Below are 21,918 nucleotides of genomic sequence, written 5' to 3'. Positions count from 1 at the left end.
ATTAAGTACTTCTTTTCTGATGTATCAAATAATTTTGTCATGCAATAAAATGCAAATTATTTAAAAATCATACAATGTGATTTTCTGGATTTTTGTTTTAGATTCCGTCTCTCACAGTTGAAGTGTACCTATGATAAAAATTACAGACCTCTACATGCTTTGTAAGTAGGAAAACCTGCAAAATCGGCAGTGTATCAAATACTTGTTCTTCCCACTGTATATGGAACAAGAATGAATCAGAAATGCATCAATGATATCCTTTATTTTTTCTATATCTTTACATAAAGTAAATAATACTTTTGAAAAATAAAAACAAATTCCTGAAATTCCACAGCTGCAATAATAACAATCATCAACATGTATAGTATAATCACTAGCCTTTCTGCACTGTAGGGGCCAATTAGTGGTTTGTGTAACAGCAAACCATCATTGGACAGTGCTGCACACATTGTGATGTTAGATCCTTTTACGTTATGCATAGATGTGTATATACCGTTTGAACAAACTTCTTACCTGGGCATATTGATTATTGGAGTTCACCATTTCCCTCAAAGGGTACAGTAATATTGTACAATGCTTGCTATCATTCTGATTTGAGTGTGTTTTTAACAGTTTTGGGAACAGTGTGTAAGCATTTTATTTTTTTAAACGTGCTGTGAATATATTGTTTTGCAGGTGGTGGAGTACTAATGAGAAAAGAGTTTGTGGATTTTGAAGAATGTGTTCACTGAAGGCATTTTGTGTGAAGTCAATGAAAAATGATTCACAGTTTGGTCTACATGCACTTCAGTATTGACTGATCCTTGCAAGCAATTGGGAAAACCTGTAATGGCAGAACAGCATACGAAATGGTACATTACTGCCACTTACTGGCTAGGAGTGTGGCAGGAGCTAGATATTATCGGTGCCCAAAACTCAAGACCGTCGTGATGAAGATAAAGCTTAGAGGATGTCTTTGTCACAAGCTGCAAAAGTGGATGATGACTAGTTTATTTTTGGCATTTTTTTGGCCACAATGTTTCCACATGCACATTGTGAAATGAGACTAGTCTGCTGACATCCCACCCAAACTACTCTATGCTTAATTTTTCTTTGGCATCAAAAGTCTGTAACACTTTAGAATAAGGAAACAGTGAAGGGTCTATACGGGCGTGCAAATAAACAAACATCTAGCCTCACACTCGCTTCTACTCTACAAAGACGGCAAGAAGTTAGAGAAACAACAGAACTAAGTTTCATTTTTATTTGGGCATTAAATGCATTGCAGGAAGGGGCACAACATCACTGGTATTACATCTTATAAGGTTACGCAAAGAAGGTAGAGGTTTAAATTGTCTTGGAAAAAACAGCTTGACCTAACGTTCAGAAATATGACAATCTCATCGCATCTTTTTTTCCACAGACATAGTCTGCAAGGCCAAGATAATATCTTTCAGATAATTTAAAAAACAATAAAAAAAATCTAAGGCAACATTTATCAAGCTGTGCAACACAGTCCACTTCAGAGGAGATGATGATGATGGTGGCGCTGTTGAAATTGGATCGTTGCGCTCCGTGTCTTAGGAGGCCTTCTTCATTCCCTCCTCCCACATGATGTTGGCTGTGGCCTTTTTGGCTGTGGGCAAAAAGACCAATTTAATTCCGATAAACATTCCATAACGTGCGTGCATACGCACAGCAGTGTTCTAGAACCTTGGAACGTCAGGTCCTGAAATGATGCTTTACTTAACACTCCGACCGGATCTGGGGCCACTGAGACCAACGCTTTACAGTGAAAATGAATTGACTAAGTGCTCAATATTCCAAACAATGTAACGCTCCCATTTTAAATCGGTGTGGGATTTAGGTGGCCATTGCCGAAGTGTCATCGTAACACGTAGCCGATTGATGCGATTAAGAAACACTCGTCACGTTTCCCAGAAACATTACTCAAACCTGTCAGGGATCACATTTGTCGACTAATTTTGTCCCATTTAAATGAAGATGCGTGCTCACAAATTCAAAGACAGCTCAAACAAGAAAACAGATGCCTGCCGGTGCCTACCTTCATCTTTGAATTTGTCTGCTGCCTCTGACGCTTTGTCCTTGAGGTCCTTAGCCATCACATCGATCTTGGCCTCGTGCTTGAGGAAGATGGGGCGAATGATTCGTGTGTATATTTGGATGGAGCCATTGGAAGGGGTGGGAGCCATACACCACAGCAAGAAGCCACACTGAGGGAAAGAAACAACAAATGGCCCTTCTCTGTCAAATGCTTTCAGTAAACACAGTTTAAGAATAAAAAGCCTCAGAGTAAAGGCTGTGTGAAACTAAATGAGATGGCTGTCATGAGATCAGTTAGCATGGAGAACAGGAAGTCAATAACATTCGCTTCACACTGGCAATTGATGGAGAAAGAGGAGATTAAGATTGAATGTAGTCTATAGGATGTTTTCAATGAACAAGGTTTAAAATACTTTCAAATTCATTCAGTGCAAAATCCTGAACACAGGTACTGTGTGATCTGTTGTACTTTTAGAATAATACTTTGAGGTGAAAAATAGTTTAGTCAATCTGAAAAAAAAAAACATTTCAAAATAAATAATTGTATTTACTGATGGGGTGTGAAGATGGCAACTGTTCACAAAAGGTTTCATAACAGTACTGAGGGAACAGTTCATGCAAACAGCACCACATCCCTTCAACGTTAATCTCATCAAATAGCATAAGAGATTAGGGAACAGCTGTGCCTCAGGAACTGCAGTCGAGCACAAAAACTGAAACAGTTGAACAGCGTGCATTACCTTTCCCATGTAGTAAAATGGAAACCAGGACAGGAAGATGTCAGCAAAGAACTCTGCCACACTGAACACTCCATACACCACCCAGTAGGTTAGCCATTTTGTGTCATCGTCTTTAGCCGGACTTTCAATGGCTTTGATTCTGTAATGAAAAGGGAGAGTCCATCTTAGGCACTGTATACAAGCACAATCATTTCAATAAAAATGTAATGTAAGATGACATGAACACGCTTATTGAGTTCAAAACACTAACATGGATTGGCGTAGATAATATGCTGGGGAAGAAAATGCCAGGCTGTGAAGCTACAGGCTAAAGAAAGAACATAATATTTACTACATATGGTTTGGCTGTTGGTGGTAAAATGTCATACCACAAGCTGTGGGGGCAGAGCGAGTCTTTCATTGTGTCAATGTTTTGCATGCCAACTGAAAGCAGGGGTGCATTCCATTTAATCTTCCAACAGCCTTCACTTTGTTTGACTATGGGCTGGCAGTCACAGGCTGGTCCGCAACTAAACAAGTCATGAATTTCATAAAGGAACCGTTGTAGGGCAATAACACCATAGGCAATAGTTCATTTGAAAATCATACAGACACGCTAAGTATGTAAGAAAGTAGTACAGTGTGGTTGGCAATAGTTGAAAGCTCCGAGTCATTTGGGTTAGGTTTCTGCGGTGTAAGCACATGCATCTCTGGATTTTCCTCTCTGTGCGCAGTTGCGCAGCCCCTTATAGAAAAAGTCTGCATTTTGTCCACAATTGGGCCTACATGTGGCGCTATTACAAATACTGTCCTCACACTACTGTGTGTTAAGTGTGTCTTGGAGGAAATACTCTTGTGGGTAACACGATATGATTGAGTTAATTCGGTTTCATAAGGTCACGCGCATCAGAAGTGCCAGTGAGTCGACGTGAAAACACCAGGGACGGTTATTACTTACAGAAGAGATATTTTAAAACATGTACTTTGTTAGACGTTGGAAAATCTTCATGCTTCAACTGTTTCAGTAGACCAACAAAGTAGTTTATCATGTGGTAATCTTTGTTTTTTAAACAGATTTCAGATCGTAATTTGCAGTACAGTCAAAGCATTTCCACAACAGTGTACAGAAGAGACTACAGTAATGAAGTAACACCAAGTCATTTTATTTAATATTACATCCTCACTAAGATGTGTGAGGCATTAACAAATGCATGCAAGGTAATTTATTTATTTATTTTAGCAATTTATTATCCACCATGACATTGTGGTTCCTGATACTTAGAAGTGTCTGTAGCTGTTTCTGCTTAAGATTGGAAAGAAGCGGAAATACTCAGAAAGGAGGAAGTAGTGTGGTGGCTAATGAGAACTTATCTGGAGAAAACTAACTGGCTCTACCAACCTGGCTGAACTCACTAGCAGGTGGAAAAGGTACGACATGAAATAATATCACAAATCAAATCCCATTTAATTACTGATATTGTCGTAGACAGAAACTAGATTGTGTGCCTTATTATTGGAATCAATCGTGTGTGCATGTGTGCTATCAAAATCACACACACACACACACACCCACACACACACCCCCTCCCTCACTACTCTTGATTCAATTGGACGTTAATCATTACGTAAAAACTGGTTTAAGTTAGAAGGTAATGGTACGTTGCTAAATACTGTTCCGCTGTGGATCAGGGAACACTGAATCTCAAGGTACACACACCTTGATTACAATAAATGTTTTCCATTAACACTGGCTGTAGTAGGGATACACACCCATGTTAAGCAACATTCGGTCTGAATGATTCACAAAGCAAACAGGCCATCTTCATGCAAGCTGAGTGATTGAGTCCCCCTCGGACTTTGTTTTCTGTGGGCAATGAATAGGGCGGTGCCACACAAAGGTTATCCTGATCATCTAAAATCAATTTTCACCATTTACAAATGACTAAATGTTTACCCCTGTTGCAAGGCGCGAAAGTACTTGTACAATTGGTTTGACAGGAATTTCTGGTTAGTGAGGTGTGTTTAGTCACATCATTCATGCAGATAAGAGAGCTGTGAATGTCTAGTCTTGATTCTAGACAACATGAGAACCAAAGAGGCGTCAGTGAAAGTCAAGGAAGCCATTTTAAATGGTGAGAAAGAAAGCTTACCAACAACTGTTTGGTACATCATAAAAAAAGGAAAGAACTTAATTCAAAAATTGACTAATGGACTGGTAGACCAAGAAAGTCCCTCAACGTGGATCACCACATAATGCTCAACACAATAAAGAATAAAACCAAAACAACTGTCAGACAGATCAGAATCGCACTCTGTTAGGTAGTTGAATTTGTCTGCCACAACCATCCACAGAACAGCAGAACTAAAGATGCTAGACTGAAAGACTAGTTTGTCTTTAAAATCAGGACGGCTAGATTATAGTTTGCTGAAAACAACATAAACGAAACTGCAGAGTTCCAGAAATAGGTATTGTGGACTGATGAAACGAAGTTTAAAAGCCACCAGATTTGACAGCCAGAGCAACATGCAGAAACAAAAAGAACTACCCAAGATCCACAGCATGCCACCTCATCAGTAAAATATTATGTGGTTTTATGGCTTCTGCATCTCTGGCTGTCACTGGAAATGGCAAACTTGTCTTCATTGAAGACTTAGCAGCTGACGACAGCAACATTAGGAAGGCCGAATGTGTTCATAAACATCCTGTACAACTCCCGTAAAACATATTGTATGATGCTTTACAACGCAGCAAGAAAATGACTCAAAACAGGCTATTCAGTTTTTCAAGGTCAGTTGGTGGAACGTTCTAAACTGGCCAAGTCATTCTCCATATTAAAATCCAACTTAACATATTTTTCATATATCTTGCAGATAAGAGGGTGTAGTGCCTGACTATATATACCATGCAGGCTACTGTTAATTAAACAATCCCAAGACTATCTGCAATCATTTGTATGTAGTTTAGTCAAGCCGTTGACTGGCAATCTGTTTTCACCTTAGACTTACACATTGAGATATTTGCTAACGTTATATTTGTTTTTCGATTCTTTGAGACATCGAATCTGGGATTTTGTATGCAAATGTAGCCTACATAATGCTGGAAACAGATGTAGCCTACAGGGTGAATTATAGTCGCTCTCTTGTCCGGATGGTAAAATATTATGTTTAGCTAGGCTAACTAGGTGGCTGGGACATGTTTTTTCATAACTGACAACAATTCTGTCACTTCCAAATGGTTGTAGTAACACTGTAAGCAACCTAAGACATGGGCTCAGGTTTTGCATTTGGATTAAAATCCATTACTCCTATTGATTGGTGAACCTCCCAAATCCTTATCGAGTCTCCTTTGCATTTCAGGAAGTCTTGCAATGTTTTGGCAGCACCTGGTTGGCTGGCTGCATTGATTTCCGGGCATAACTGCGGAGTTTTGTATCTTTTTGCCAAAATGTTAGCGGAATCATGCGATGCTAATGTCCAAGTCTTAGCCATTAGGTAGGTAGCCTGGCTGAGTCATCTTTATGTCACACTCCTCAGAAGAAATATATAGCATGACTTCAGCAATCTTCGGATAGCTTCAGTAAATGGAAGACAGGAAAGCGTTGTGGAACTTTTCATTGGGACTCTTGATGTCTATCCAACTGGACGTACATAAGTGACGTGGGCATGTTAAATGTTTTTATATTGTGCGCGTGCGTTAGAGGGGGGGGGGGGGCGTTGGGGAATAGAGATTACGAAAATAACCGTTCTGCTGAGATTTTAATTTGTGCCATTTTATGTGAAATACTTGTTAATTAATGCATTTAAAGTATCGTTCTAATAAGAACAAGGAAGCAACGTGTCATAGTTCGACCGCTTAGCCTGTCCTTATAAAAATGTGTAAACAAAATATTTCAATAACTCACGATATGTAGGCAGGATAGACGAATCCGATGAGATTACACAGTAGAGAGGCTCCATACCCAATAACAAGGTAAATTGCGAGAAAGAAGAGTAAAGCTGCAAAATAATAACATCAGTTTCAATATATGTCATCCATTCATAGGTTATAAACTGAAAAATACATCTAGCAAATGTAGCTGCATAATGACAAAAAACTGTACCACGACCGTTGCAGATATTGTGGTAACGAGGGCCTACTACACCATAGCCTAATTTCCTTACAGAAAAAAATCCCTTGTGGCCCCTTCATCTCCGAAAAGCCAAAGACTCACCGATTGCGATGTACGACCTGTTTATTCCAGTTTTAGATTCGATTTTTGCCAAAACATCTGTCAAGACGTTCTTTTCATGAAGAAACTTGTCAAATCTTTCTTTTAGTCCATGTACCGCGGCTGCCATTGTATTTCCTCCTATATTTTACTGGTTGACTGTGAAGTTGGCTATTGTACTGCGACGACCATGAAACTCTATCCTCAGTGTCCAGAGCAAACCAATGACCACCACCAGAAAGCACGCTGGTATACGTTGCTGCAATACGTATCACCGTTATCCCTAAAAACACCGCATTCCACCCGAGGGCGGAGCTTCACAACAAGCGCAGTGTGCATGGTCATTTGTACCACTCGCTTTCTCGGTCTCAGTTCAGGTATTTTGATAGCACCAACAGGAAAATAGCAGTTTTGCACGAAATAGTTTTTTCAAAAACACAAAAGGCGTCGATTTTTGAATGATACAAAACAGTTTTATTAAAACGAGCCACAGACGGAACCTGTTTGACGAAACCTTTGAGATGTGCCGGTTTGCTAGATGAATGTGAAAATATGCTCAGAAGTTGTTAGGTTCTACTTAAAAAAAAATTGTTTGTAAGCAATGGGTTTTTCAAGCACATAACACAACCCCTTTATATTGTAAACCTGTAACACATGAGTAGGCCAGAATATGAATTTACTATTCAGACCATTGTGCTTTGACAAGCGTGACGTAAATGTAACGTCAGTCAAATTTGGTCATGTTAAAAATGACAAACATCAAACCGATTTTCACAAAACGATCATTTATTTTTTCTTCAACTAAACTGCCATAGAGGTGGGTCAGGGGAGAATTAATTAATTATTGGAAAAGGTGTATGGATGACCAGCGCGCAGTTCTTGGTGAATACTTTTTTTGCTTCCTAGTGGACTTCATACTGGCACGCGTCGTCCTCCCGAGCCAACTACTGAGCCAACACCGTCCGTTCCAGAGAGGACCAATGTTTCTTCGAAAGACCGGTGCATGTCACTGTACATTGTAGTACACTTTCTGTAACACGTCGATGTTCATCGGTGTATCAATATGACACTTACATGCATTTATTCTACACGCGGCAGTGTTGAGTGGGCTACATTAAGGAAGAGCATACACGCTTAGATTGTGAGATGACAGAAATATTTTTATATAAATAATTTCCTTCACAATAACGCCTGTAAGGATTAGGTAGCTCATGATGTCGCAGTACAACTTTCCAAGTTATCACTTTTCATTTTCCTATAAAGCATATTGAGGTCATATTCTTCCCAGTTTGGTCAAAATTCTATATTAAAGTAACACGCCATCGGTCCTTGTCCACTGATTAACGTCAGGTTTCAAGTTTTACATGAACATGCTTCCAGCTACCAGCTCGACTCTGTGTACGCAGTATTAGCCACGCCCATTACGACGTTAGCGGGCGAAATGCCGTGTTTTTAAGGAGACCCCGCAGCCACACCCTTCCTTGGTCAATTCTTCCATGACAATGCGGAATTGCGTATCTTAATGCCTTTAACATTTTGTTACAACAAAAACGCAATGATCCTTACAAAATGTCTATTAACATATAAGGCACCCTATGAAAACAAAAACAAAACAATTGTTTTTGTATAGCCTAATGTAATTTAGCCTATATTGTTTACTTGCAGATTTATGCACTGTCATTCAAATCCCTGCCATTCTTATCCTTAAGAGCATCCACATGTATTTGCTGTGACAAATTAGGTTTATTTTGTCACATTGAATGCAAACTATTATCAACATCCACACACGATCAGTGTACTACACAGAAGAAATAAGTTTTGTGGATTTTATAAGTTTGCTGTCACTGGTGCCCTCCTAGAATAGTCAAAACACGCTAAAGGATGAATATTACTGGACGTTTATGTTATTACTGTTATAATTAATTCGTTGCCAGTTATATTGCTTGGTATTTATTGTGATTACCATAATGTTGCATAATGACACTGGATAACGGTGTCGAAAAAGTAAATATACCCAGCTTCATTTCTTCTCTGAGGACCAGAGACAGTACAGTTACAAGACAGCCATCTCAAACACGCCCCTGTTATTGTTCCCCCAATAAAATCTGAGAGGGAACAGAGATCCTTCTGCCTACATTTGCACGTCATGCGTGACAAGCGATGTGTGGTGAACAATGTGTCTTGTATAAGATCCGGCATTTACAAAATAATACTGTTTGTTCGGATGTCGGTCCTATAGCAGGCTTTTGAAAATGCCAACTTTGCAAGGTCGTCCTCCTAACCCGTTCGATCCAAAGTCATGAAATTACAGAATTATAGCAAAAAACGCAAATAAGTTATTGGCATTATTGGCGTGCATAAAACATTTTGTGAACCAAATCTAATGAAATTATCTTCCTTTTTCATGTTCATCTGTGTCATTTGGACGTTTCAAGTGGTTATAAATGACTTGCTGTGTCAGTGTTGTATAATAGAAAGTAAAACTGATGCAAAAATCATGAGAAAGGTCAGATAATATACAATCAAATTAGACATAGATTGTAGACCTTCATATAGGCAATGGCTATACAAAAAAAAAATCTACACTATTATGGCAGTCATTTTTAAATCAATTGGAGCTGTGATGAACCTGACAGGAATTGGAATCAGGTTTATTTTGCCCACACAGTGCAAGTGGGAGAAAAAAAACACTTCAAGGTTTACACTTGGAGAATTGACCAAGACCCCTTCAGGACTAGTGATATGTGCAGCAGAAGGCTGAGCTTGGGTGAGCTTCGCGATTCTTGTTTGGGAAGCAGTTTTCTATTTTGACTACATCGTTATTACCCTTGGTTATAATCAATCGCCACCGTTGTTGTTATGTTTTGCTGGGATCTCTTGCCTGTTGGACTACCAGAGTTTGATCAGAAATCAGACTCTGTTGGACAACCAAAGTTTATCCTAAATCATCCTCCATTATTTCCAGACAAACTAATGTTAAATCCAAATGAACGTTGCTGCACCTTCAGTGCTATATTAACAACAAATTGCAACAGAGAGCCCTCAGAGTGCATAGGGCATAGGGGCTTGTTTGGGATTCACCAGGGTAAACTTCATCCAGATAATAAACGTCATGTTGCCCACATTGTATTTGTATATGTGAGGTGTTAAAAGTGGTTTAATAGTGGTCATTTAAATAAGCAGAGAAACATGTTTTTTTTGCAAATATAGTTTATAGTAAATTAATATCTACAGTAAGGGAAGAAATGTTGATCCCCTGCAGATTTTGTATGTTTGCCCACTGACAAGGAAATGAACAGTCTATCATTTTAATTACAGAGGTAGGTTTATTTGAACATTGAGACAGAATAAGAAATAAATCCAGAAAAACGCATGTAAATTTTTTTTGAAATTGATTTGCATTTTAATGAATGAAATAAGTATTCGACCGCTCTGCAAAACATGACTTAGTACTTGGTGTCAAAACCCTTGTTGGCAATCACAGAGGTCAGACATTTCTTGTATTGGTTTGCACATATGTCAGGAGGGATTTTGTCCCACTCCTCTTTGCAGATCTTCTCCAAGTCATTAAGGTTTCGAGGCCGTGTGTTTTGGGTCATTGTCATGCTGGAATACCCATCCACAGTCCATTTTCAATGTCTTGGCTGAGTGAAGGAGGTTCTCACCCAAGATTTGACGGTACATGGCCCCGTCCATTTTCCCTATGATGAGGTGAATTTGTCCTGTCCCCTTCGCAAAAAAACACCCCCAAAGCACAAGGTTTCCACCTCCATGTTTGACGGGGGGGAGGGTGTCCTTGGGGTCATAGGCAGCATTCCTCCTCCTCCTCAAACACGGCAAGTTGAGTTGATGCCAAAGAGCTCGATTTTGGTCTCATCTGACCACAACACTTTCACCCAGTTCTCCTCTGAATCATTCAAATGTTCAATGGCAAACTTCAAACGGGCCTGTACATGTGCTTTCTTGAGCAGGGGTACCTTGCGGGCGCTGCAGGATTTCAGTCCTTCACGACTTTATGTGTTACCAATTGTTTTCTTGGTGGCTATGGTCCCAGCTGCCTTGAGATCATTGACAAGATCCTCCCATGTAGTTCTGGGCTGATTCCTCACCGTTCATGATCTGTCACAGATTGGTGTAGTGGTGGAGAGGAAGGAACCAGGCACAAGCAGAGTGGTAGTCGATGTAATAATTTTAATATAGAAAATAACACAGAGCACTGACAACACTAAACAAAACAAATGAGTCTCATTGACCACAGAATTAAGCCTTTGCATTGGACCTCCCAGTTCCCTGACCTGAAACCAAATGAGAAAGTGTGGGTGAGCTACAGAGGAGACTCCACAAGAATGTAGAGATTCTGCATGGATGAATCATCTAAGATTCCTTGCTATGTGTTCTCCCTCCTGATCAAACATTATAGCAGAAGAGTTAGTGCTGTTATATTGCGTGGGGAGGTTGGACAAAGCATTAAATGCAGGTGACAATAAAAGGGACTTTTTTTAATTAAATATGTATAATTGTAGTTTTTTCTTTGAACAGTTTTACCTCAAATAAAGGTTAGATTTAGATCAGCTCAAGCATTTTTTCATAGCCTTTTTTCTCATCTTTAGCAAGAGGGACATTAATTCTGAAGCGCACTATAGGTCCCTCTGCTGACAATAAAAACATTTGCCTCAGGAACTCATAAGGTCCACCATGATGGATTTTCGATGTTTGTGAAAATACCTTTTAAAAGTTACACTTTTGACCCCGAAGGACTACTCTGCACATCTATCCATCGATGAGCAAAGATCGCTCGTTTATAAAATGTTTTACATATTGGAATAGAGGGGCTGAGTATTATAGCTGACCATGGTCATTATTTTAACAACCTCCATAGAAGTTCCACGAACAGAGCAGACGTTATTGCTTATTCTACATATCGTAAAGACATGTTGGTTCTACATAGTTCAGTTCTAGCTGAAGGCAGAACGTAATAAGCTACTCAACGCTCGCCCCACCCAATCCGCGGAGAACACAAAAACATTGAAACAAGTGAGATGTCTCGTAGAAGTAATGAGGGCGTGTCTTCGAGTGGGAATCTCAGCTCATTGTTTTTTTTTTTTTTATATCTGCTGATAAAATTATGTATCTACACTAGAATTCTTCAAAAATGCCTTAGCTCGAATATCTTTGCTCTCTATTTCCTAGTTTTGTCGACCTAACGACGCTCGACTCTGCGTCTTGATTGGTTAGGATCTTTTGACAGACAACAACTTGGGCTAATAAGTTGTCACCTTTTCAGTTTGGCCAGCCTACCCTGATATACGATTGGATCATAGCATTTCCGTCCTTCAACCTTTCTTTTTCGATTGCGCGGTGATGGAGTTTGTTTTTAGAAAGCTAGCTGATATTTGTTTGTGTACATGCGTGAATATTTTACCAACTCCGAACATGTAGTTAGCCATGATTGATCAAGATTGTGCCTTGAATCGCGACGTGAGAAAATAGTAGCTGTACGCTGTTTGTTTTTCGCCACATTGTCTTATGAGTACGGGATGTTTTATCCTCAACATGGAGACAAAAAGAGGGGAGATTCCCAACGGCGTATTGGACGACCTCTGCAGGTAAATAGCGCATCAAAACTGTTTATAATCTATCACATTTTGTTTCTATCGCTAGTTATATCATAAAGGGTATTTGTTGTGTATTGTTCGGTAGTTTGTCCACAATCAATAACAAGTGGAGGATGGGACATTTTAACTTATGAGGTTGATGATTGGTTAATGGCCCACACGCTGCGTCAACATAGGTTTTCTGTTTGGTAATGTATGATATCGTAAAATAAAACATGATCGCTGTGTTGCTGAAGTTTTAATTTTATTACTGGCATTGTGGCCCGGAGTTCGCATCCTGGTTGCAACTGTGCCCACGAACAAGCTACGCCAGTACCTACAATACGAAAATGATGAGTGCTAAAGTTGTTCGACTCCATTTTCTCACTCGTGTGGTATTCTAAAATGACAATTTACACATACTTTAAAAACGCATATTTTGCTGTTGATGCTGGTACCCCATTGAGGTATGGTGGTTTGATTGGAAGTCACTCCGTGTAAATGTCTTCTCTCTTATAGTCGGTTCATCCTCCACATCCCGAGTGAAGAGAGGGACAACGCTATCCGCGTGTGCTTCCAGATCGAGCTTGCTCACTGGTTCTACCTGGACTTCTGCATGCAGAATGCACCAGGATTACCACAGTGTGGGATAAGGGACTTTGCCAAGGCAGATATCCTTGCATGACTGATGATGATAGTGTGTGTGTTTATATTTGCCCTTTTGGTTTATGCAAAATATTTATTATATAGGCACCTAAAGTGTTCCTGTTGAATGTGTTATTAGTCCACCACATTTTCAAAAATGCTCATAAAATTCTTCTTGACACCCTACTACTGTTTAATCATTGTCCATTCCTGCTGCCTAACGGGGAGGATGTACAGAAGGTATTAGAACAATGGAAGGAATATAAAATGGGTGTTCCAACCTACGGAGCAATTATTCTAGATGAATCACTTGACAACGTGAGTATAGTACAGTAACAATGTGTGGTGATATTTCCCCCTGAAAATGTCAGATGACTTAAGGAGTAATGATGACGTAATATTTATCCTTCCCTTCAGGCTTTGCTGGTACAGGGCTATTTGGCCAAGTCGGGCTGGGGCTTTCCAAAGGGCAAAGTCAATGAAGATGAGGCTCCCCACGTCTGTGCTGTGCGAGAGGTAATTGCCCGCTTGAGACAATTGCATTTTTATGTCTCCTCCCGGTTGGCCGGTGACGTCGCTGCCTCATGGTACGACTGCGCCATTGCAACCAGGGTTCTGATCCACAGAAGGGGAGAAGTGAGTTGTATAATATAGAAGGTTGCTGTGGTCGGAAATGGTGAGCTTCTCAACTATCATCCTTGTTTACTTCTCCGCCATTTTAAGGAAAGGATGAATGTGTTGTAGTATAATATTATTTTGTCATAAGACGACAATATCCCGTTACAATGAATTATTTTAGTTGAAATGTTTTTTTCCTAAATGGGTGGTGTGCCAGACTGAAACCCATCCAGCAGCAGTACACGGTACCGAAGGCGACCGGCACACTGCTGGACCACTCCAGACCACTAATACTGCTTTCTCTTACCGATGTCCCTTCAGGTTATGGAAGAGACTGGCTTCGATATCAAAGATCGCATATGCAAAGACACGTACATTGAGCAGAAAATCACTGATCAGTTGGCCCGATTGTACATAATACCTGGGGTGCCCAAGGAGACGAAGTTCAACCCCAAGACCAGGAAGGAGATCAGGGTAGGGTTACCACTTAACGTCCTCATCTTTTTTCTCCTGTTTACTGTTTTTGTCTACAATGCGGGTAAAGGGAACAAATAGGCCATTCATGGTTTTTGTTGATCTGTCTGTTGAAGAACATTGAGTGGTTCCCGATAGAGAAACTACCATGTCACAGGAATGACATGACTCCTAAGTCCAAACTGGGACTCGCCCCCAATAAGTTTTTCATGGCAATTCCTTTTGTAAGGTGAGTGTCTTACTCTTTCCAGCTTAAAAAAAAAAAAAAAAACACATTTCTGAATAACTTGAATGACCGGAAATTGCATGTAATGAAAGTATGTTGTAAACAATTTAAATATCCTGTTATTTTAGTGCAGCACAAATAACAAAATGGTAAATTGATTTTTCATATTTTGTTACACGCGCATGGCTTGCGTCATTCTTACTGGTTCAGTAAGCAGTGTGATAATAAGCCAAAGCCTGGCCGAAAGCAGGTACATCATCGATTCAAACATGTCTGCTTTGTCGTCCATAGACCACTCAGGGAGTGGATTGCCAAGCGCAGAGGGGAGTCTACAGACAGCGACGAGGATTTTGCCTCCAACGGCAGCACTCCGTGCAAACCTCTGGACAAAGCCCGGTACGACACAGGGGAGCTCAGCGCTAAATGCCATTTTGGCGGACATTAAAACGCTCTGAACATGAACATTTAATGATTTCTCCATCCGTAGAGCCAGACATAGACGGGCACAGTTATTGACTGAGGTCTTCCCAGGAGAGGTCTGGGGAAAGCAGAAGCAGCCGAAGCCTCTGGGACAGCTGAGCCAATATGAGCTCTCAGAACTCCTGAAGGCCAAGGTTGGTTGTTTGGTCTCTGTGGGTCATCTATTGGTGTGCTCACACTTTTTGGATAATGTTATAATTACATTAACGAATCAATGTGAAAGCCAGACGGGACCACAATATTATCTGTTTATCCGTCAAGTCATTGTAAACGTTACTTTACAATTGTTAAAACACAACTGAGTGTTATCAATGTAAACATTACTTTACAGTTGTTGAACCCGACTTGAGTGTTATCCCCAGGTTTAGCAAGCTATCAGTGGCTCTCTCTCTTAACCATGAGTCCCACCCAGTTACAGAGGGGGATCTTGGGAGTTGTAGGAATTGACTCAGACAATTGGGAGCATCTGGACAATCAAATGAATAACGTGTCTACTGAGGAGTACTGAAAACAATGAAACGTTGCATGTACTTTTATCTACTCTGAATCGGACCGTATAAAATGTTTTATGGACTCCAGTTGCAACGCCTGCATGTATTAGCAGATGGGTTCTGAAGGTCCTAGGTAACATTCAGTTTGAGTGTTTACTCACCAGCGCCTCTTTGCCCTGAGCCAGACACACATTTCTTCCGTCCGTTCACTCAAACACAACAGGGGTGTGTGCTTTGCTGTGTGCTTTTCCCGTCACCAGCAGGTGGTGACATGGGCTTGTTAAGACCTGCCAGGTTTGGCCTGATTCGGTATCAGGCCTTAGACAATACTCAAACCAAATTGTGCTACGATTTGAGGATTTTAAATCTTTTTTTAAATGGTTTCCGATTTACTATATTGTTTAGAGAGTATAATATTTACGTGAATCCCTGACACTATGGCACTTGTTCCTCTTTGCAGAGTCCCAATTTGAAAAGCAACGGGAAGAAGCACCAGGATTCTCCCAACCTGAAGAAAAGAGCTAATGGTGTCAGCAACCTGCAGGTGAAACTGAAATCCAGCCACATTGTTTTCGTGTAATTGTACCAACCACCCCTAATGTCGTATCAGTCATAACCTGTTGCCAGTTATGCATTTATCAATCAGTCAGTTGTATCTTTTAACCTCAGTAGCTTTCACAAAGTGCTTTTAGAGATTTGGATTTAAAATTGTGAAACTCTTTACAGAAAGAGGAGAAGAGACTCCAGCCCAGAAGACTACAGGACAACTTCGATACAGGTATTGGATGCAGTGAACAACAGCAATGTAGTATTATGACCGTTTATAGCGACTTATAATTGTGCTGTGTGGCACTAGTGAACAACTACTGTGTGAACATACTTCTACTCCTTCCATACACTTAACACACTCCAAGGGGAGAGTTTGCCTCCTGCATTAGTTAAGTCTTTCTGAGTGAGATGTGAAAGGTGTACTTCACGTCAACATCAAAGTCATGCATTTTGAAAGAGTGACAACTCCGAAGCGGTGATTTGACGAACTGAAATGAATTGCTTAATGTTTATACTAAAATTATTTTCATTAAAACAATGAAGGAAAACATTTATTGAGTGACACAATATGATGCTAGGGCTTCTATTGGCTGTAGGATTCCATGAAGTTCCAATCGGCTGAAGTCTCACGTTATCAGACTATCGATGTCCAACTATGTTAGTCTGGAATCAACTGTTTCAAAAGAAAGCCTACGTACTCAGGACCAACAAGTGTAGACAAGCCTGTACTGACTGGTTTTTTAACCTATGTCCCTTTCTCCTGGGTCAGTTGATTGTCATTGCTCCATTATGAGGCCTCGCCCCAAAGATGTTGGACTCGTTCTGCCATGCATAGCTTGTTTTATTTTTGCCCGGCCCTGGCAACGAATCCCAGACTTAATTCCCCAGTAGGTTTTTTTGAAATGTTAAGATAGGTTTGCGAGTCTATATCTACCTCACCAAAGCTCTGTGGTGTCGTTCAGCATGCAGCCGGCGGCATCAACGAGTCTCACAGTGCTTCCCTTTCAGATGGTTAAAAATTGCCCGAAATCTGCCTCTTCCTCTTCGATTTCATTTGAATTGCACCCCTTTCCCCAGGCCTGTATAACCTACTGTCTTGCCGGGCGATACCAAAGAATCGAACGTTCCACGGTAACTGCGCTGTCTGCACTGGTGTCACAAAACATTAGTAACAGTGCAGGCTATGCAGTCACATTTAGGTACTGTTAACGGTCCCAACTGAGTTTTCATATTTTGATCCAGTCTGGAACAAAACCTGTTGAGGCCAAATCTCCCTCTTAACAGTTATTTTCTGACCTGGCGATTGAGTGAACCTGCTCCCTGTCTCTCTCCAGATGTACCACCCACATGTGACGCGTGCAGCTCCACCAATGGGCGCCAGACGGTCTGCAATGGCCAATGTGAATACTTATCCTCCTCCAGGTCCTTTCTCAACTTCAAGTTCGACCGGGAGGCCATTATGAAATGCTTTGACTCCTGAGATAAGCGGCTGATTCCTGGGTTGTGTTCATTAGAGATCAAAAGGAAGTAAATGAACTAAAATGAGGAGAGCTTACCTCGGCCGGTCCAATGAGAAACTAATGAACATGACCTTGTAGCGACAGAGTATCTGACAAGTATTCTGTTGCTATGGAATGGCTGGCACTCTACCTCAGGTTTGGGATGAAGAGTACTGACCAATTTAAAAGCCTTCTTTTGCAGATGGGTTTCTTATTTTTTGGACAAGCTCAGAAAGGTGAACTAGTTGCTGCTGTTTATTCGTGAGGGGTTGAATCCTAACTCGAGAACTTTGTACATAATTTTGTTTTGCATCTAGAAAATCATGCAGTGATGTCAATTGCAGGAATAACATGAAAAGGTTGTGTTCTATGCACATGTCTCTAGTTAGGATTGTACCCTTTTGGTCCAGATATATACGATTTCTGACCGGTGTAAAATTTGGAACACCATAAAGCAGGGCCAGTCAACACTTACTTTGTTTTCTGGCTCTGAATCAGTCCCTTATTAAAATAAGAGGATGGAAAAACTAAATTGTTTTCTGGCCTCCATGATGAGTTGAATATCCCTGCATATAGCATAAATGAAGATCAGGTTTTAGGTTTGTGGCTTATTCATGTATCAAACAAATAATTATAAAAGCATCATTCTCAGTAAATCTGATCCGTTAAGTTTGCGTCAGAACTTGCCCAGTTCAGGATGTTTGTGTCCATTTTGTGTAACTTTTAAAGGGCTACATTGTCCCAACTCTGGTCAGTTTCACCGCTTTACAGACTGAGCTCCCAATTTATATGTTTTAGGGTATAGCTTGTGTGAACTGATGTGAGGCTTATCTCAGAGTAGACTGTGGTGCTACACTTTATCAGCGTAGTCGAAGAGCTGGTGTAGAAAGTCTGGTACTCGCAGCCGTTTCGAATGCCTCAACCAGTGTCCGCTCAACGTAGCGTCGTTCTCGTAACTGTGATTCCAATGGCCATGTTCCAGGTCAGCCGTTTGCCCTGCGCGTTACAGAATGTGATACAGATAGGGTTCCTATTTTTATGCAATCTGGAACGTGTCCTATTTATGTCTCGCCTTGAGTATGTAGCAGGGCTTGGTAAAGCTAGCCTGATGAAGCTGTAAGACTATGAAAGGCTTGTAAATAGCAGCTCTCTCACAGTGGACTTCGATAGCTAAGCATCTGCACTTTTACACTTGGAATAAAATCTCGAAAACGTACTTTTTATGTGAGCTAAAGTGATGTTTTGTTTTTTTCATTCCCTACTAACAAAAAAAACCTAAAAGGCAAAGTCAGTTTTCCCGTGTGTGCAGTACAAAGCTTACGGCTACCCGGCATTCAACCATGAATAAAATGAATTTATCGTTAAATCCAATATGGTAGACTTGTTTTCAGTATTCAATTTTAGTTTACAAACTTGCAATCCAATTACCTTGCACGTTAGGCCTCTATACTCAGTGTTCTTAATGTAGAGGGTGGCAAGATCGTCCTCCAAATTGTGACTGGAATGGAATGTAAGACTGAACAGTAAATGACTGTACGTGAGCTATATATATTTTTTTTAATGGTAAAAATCAGCTTAACCCGTATGAATTCCTCCTCTTTTTTTTGTACATTTTTGGAATGATCCTCAGTCACTGCTACTTTCAGTCTGAAAATGAGGCCGTATTCATTGATAATTGCTGAATGAGTTGATACTCTTCGAACCACGATTGCTTGTTAAAGCGAGCTGATTTAGTGCTTAGTTACTTGTTATAAGCATGCATGAATCCTTAGAACGTAAGAAACCATCTTTGGTTCAGTCTCATGCGTTAGTTTCCGTCTCTGTGTGGTCCGCACCCTGTAATGGAGACTGGGAAATCCTCCCGCGTGTTTTTGGTGTATACTTTTAGGGTAACACAACATACCAGGCTATTGCTTAGAAGTGTCCTGTGGTCTCCCCACACATCGTCCTTGGACTGTTTTGTGGGGCACTGCCTTTTTAACAGCAAGTCTTGCTATTTAAAACCACTCCCCCACTCACACGGAACTCATAGCAGGCATCTTGTAGTCCGGTGAGTCTGTAAACACACGGCCTTCTGTCCATCCGGTGCAGTTTTTCTTTGTTTTGCAGTAAGTCAAGGCGTTGAGTCAACACCTGAGCGTCAAGCCAATGTGTAGTCAACCCAGTTTCCATGCCGGGACAACACGACGGTGTCTGGCCCTTAGGTATGTCATCCTGATGTTGAGTATGAAAAGGCAGGACTTTCTGTTCTGTGTCGTATTTGCTGCCTATGAGGCACTTTCTTGTCTCGTAGGTCGGTTCCTGGGGACGCAGTGTGGCAGAAACGTAATTTGTAGATACTGGTTTCAGCTTTTTTAGTGTAGGGAACCAAGTCATTTCTACTCTTCAGCATACAGAACATTGCACCTCACTGAACACTCCTCTTTTGGGGAATCGCATTAGTGGTGTACATCACAGCTACAGTGAGACGAGGTGGTTGGATGTCGCCCTCCACCTTAATGTGTGTAGCTCATGGTTTCATGCCTATCTTATTCTAGATTGTAAACTTTCATTTTAAAAACTGTACTTTTAAGAAATGTTTTTTAAAAAAGTATAATTATTTTTGGTAACAGTCAATTCCTGCTCAAGTTGTTATTGAATTCAAAGATTTACATCTTCTTTAATTCCATGCATTTCTTGGTCAACATTTTATTTGAACGGGTACCTACATAAGGACTTTGTAATACAATCAGAATCGCCTCTTATCATAAAGTACATTTACACACGACCTGAATTTTACCTAAAATCTAGCAGTGTTGCTTGTGTCTGGAAATGTATGAATACGGAATACAAAAGTCTACATAAAGCCAATGTGATTTACATAAAATGGTTGGTGAGCATATCAGATAATAAGATATGAGAGTGCCCCATACATTAATTTCCAGTTGATGTACAGATTTACAGGTCCAGTGCGCATCTTTCTAGATACTTGGTGATAAGTAGAGATCTATGGGAGAGAATATGTGAACAACCTTAATGTGGTATATTTACTGTATCACAGTATTTTCACTTGTTGCTGTTTTAACTTGTGGCTGTTGACGTAAGAATGTACTGCTTATGAATGTGTTTTTGTTTGAGATGTGAAAGTGTTATGAAGTCTGTATAGGTACCATTCAAATGATGTACAACTGCCCATGATTTTTACTTAAATGGCACTGAAATTGTCAAATGCAGTAGTTAGTTAAAAGCCATCAGTCATGTTTCTGGTGGTAAAAAAATAAATACCCCCCCCCCCCCCCCCCCCCCCCCATTTATTGTAAAAGTTGCATGTTGTGCCAGGAAGTCATTTGTTATTGTTTGTTGTTATTTTTCTATAAAGACAATTCTCTTTAGCCTGGCATTGTTGTTTCCCAATGACGTGTAGTTCTTTCTGCTGTATGGCTCCTTAACATGTTTGTCAGTCGTTGTCAACGGAGCCCTGTTTGGCTGGTGCAAATCGCTTCCGGTGGAACTGGTTAACGTCCACTACTGAGTGCTGTTAGTGTCTGTTAGATCTGTCGCCACCACAATTTCCTTTCATTGTGTGCCAAGTTTTACGGTCCGTGTCACCTATGTACAGCGTACCGCACATACCACCGTCCCTGTATAGCGTGGCCTACTTGCGTTGATGATAGAATAACTTGGCAAGGCAAGAGTTAAACCAAATAAGAACCACGTAAAAATAAAGCATAAGCATTTGGTCCGTACATGTCGATAAATTGGGAGTGGCAATATTGGAGTTTACTGAATTTCATTAGGCAGAAGGAAAGGGCCAGAGATATCTTTGCGTACTGCAATGGAGGAGGCACTTCGATAATTGAAAATACACTGAACAAAATTATAACACTTTTTTGTTTTTGCCCCCATTTATCATGAGCTAAACTCACAAGATCTAAGTCTTTCTCTATGTACACAAAAGGCTTATTTCTCTCATATTGTTCACAAATCTGTCTAAATCTCTGTTAGTGAGCCCTTCTCCTTTGCTGAGATAAACCATCCACCTCACAGGTGTGGCTTATCAAGATGCTGATTAGACAGCATGATTATTGCACAGGTGTGCCTTAGGCTGGCCACAGTAAAAGTTCCATTACACAGCACAATGTCACAGATGTTGCAGGTTTTGAGGGAGCGTGCAATTGGCATGCTGACTGCAGGAATGTCCATCAGAGCTGTTGCCAGTGAATTTAATGTTCATTTCTCTACCATAAGCTGTCCCCAAAGGCGTTTCAGAGAATTTGGCAGCACATCCAACCGCAGACCACATGTAACCACACCAGCCCAGGACCTCCACATCCAGCATCTTCACCTCCAAGATCATCTGAGACCAGCCACCCAGACAGCTGCTTAATCAAAA

General features: G+C 40.6%; 2 protein-coding genes across 2 annotated transcripts; one reads left to right on the top strand and one right to left on the bottom strand.

Moving 5' to 3' along the window:
- Positions 1–1,232: 1,232 nt before the first annotated feature.
- Positions 1,233–7,221, bottom strand: reep5 (receptor accessory protein 5). The gene is given in 5 exon segments (NM_001303683.1): positions 1,233–1,615; positions 2,045–2,213; positions 2,784–2,922; positions 6,665–6,758; positions 6,974–7,221. Coding segments are annotated over 5 exon segments (585 nt in total). The 5' UTR covers positions 7,101–7,221; the 3' UTR covers positions 1,233–1,559.
- A 5,045-nt stretch (positions 7,222–12,266) lies between these two features.
- Positions 12,267–20,926, top strand: dcp2 (decapping mRNA 2). The gene is made up of 11 exons (XM_010889558.4): positions 12,267–12,576; positions 13,084–13,235; positions 13,400–13,527; positions 13,627–13,725; positions 14,149–14,301; positions 14,418–14,530; positions 14,819–14,923; positions 15,015–15,141; positions 15,959–16,042; positions 16,225–16,276; positions 17,382–20,926. The coding sequence occupies exons 1-11, from the start codon at positions 12,497–12,499 to the stop codon at positions 17,525–17,527; spliced, it is 1,239 nt and encodes a 412-aa protein (XP_010887860.1). The 5' UTR covers positions 12,267–12,496; the 3' UTR covers positions 17,528–20,926.
- The last annotated feature ends 992 nt before the right edge of the window (positions 20,927–21,918 follow it).

The sequence above is a fragment of the Esox lucius genome, chromosome 14 (genome assembly GCF_011004845.1).
Source record: "Esox lucius isolate fEsoLuc1 chromosome 14, fEsoLuc1.pri, whole genome shotgun sequence".
In the NCBI taxonomy this organism is placed as follows: Eukaryota; Metazoa; Chordata; class Actinopteri; order Esociformes; family Esocidae; genus Esox; species Esox lucius.
The sequence above is the reverse complement of the archived record's forward strand: the minus strand, read 5'-3'. Positions and strand labels throughout refer to the sequence as shown.

What these genes read in the sequence shown, in the direction of transcription:
- dcp2 (XM_010889558.4), top strand. Translation starts at nt 12,497, where the DNA reads ATGAGTACGGGATGTTTTATCCTCAACATGGAGACAAAAAGAGGGGAG. An exon ending in AAGGGACTTTGCCAAGGCAG is followed by an intron (nt 13,236 to 13,399) that starts ATATCCTTGCAT and finishes ACACCCTACTAC; the next exon opens with TGTTTAATCATTGTCCATTC. An exon ending in ACAGGACAACTTCGATACAG is followed by an intron (nt 16,277 to 17,381) that starts GTATTGGATGCA and finishes GTCTCTCTCCAG; the next exon opens with ATGTACCACCCACATGTGAC.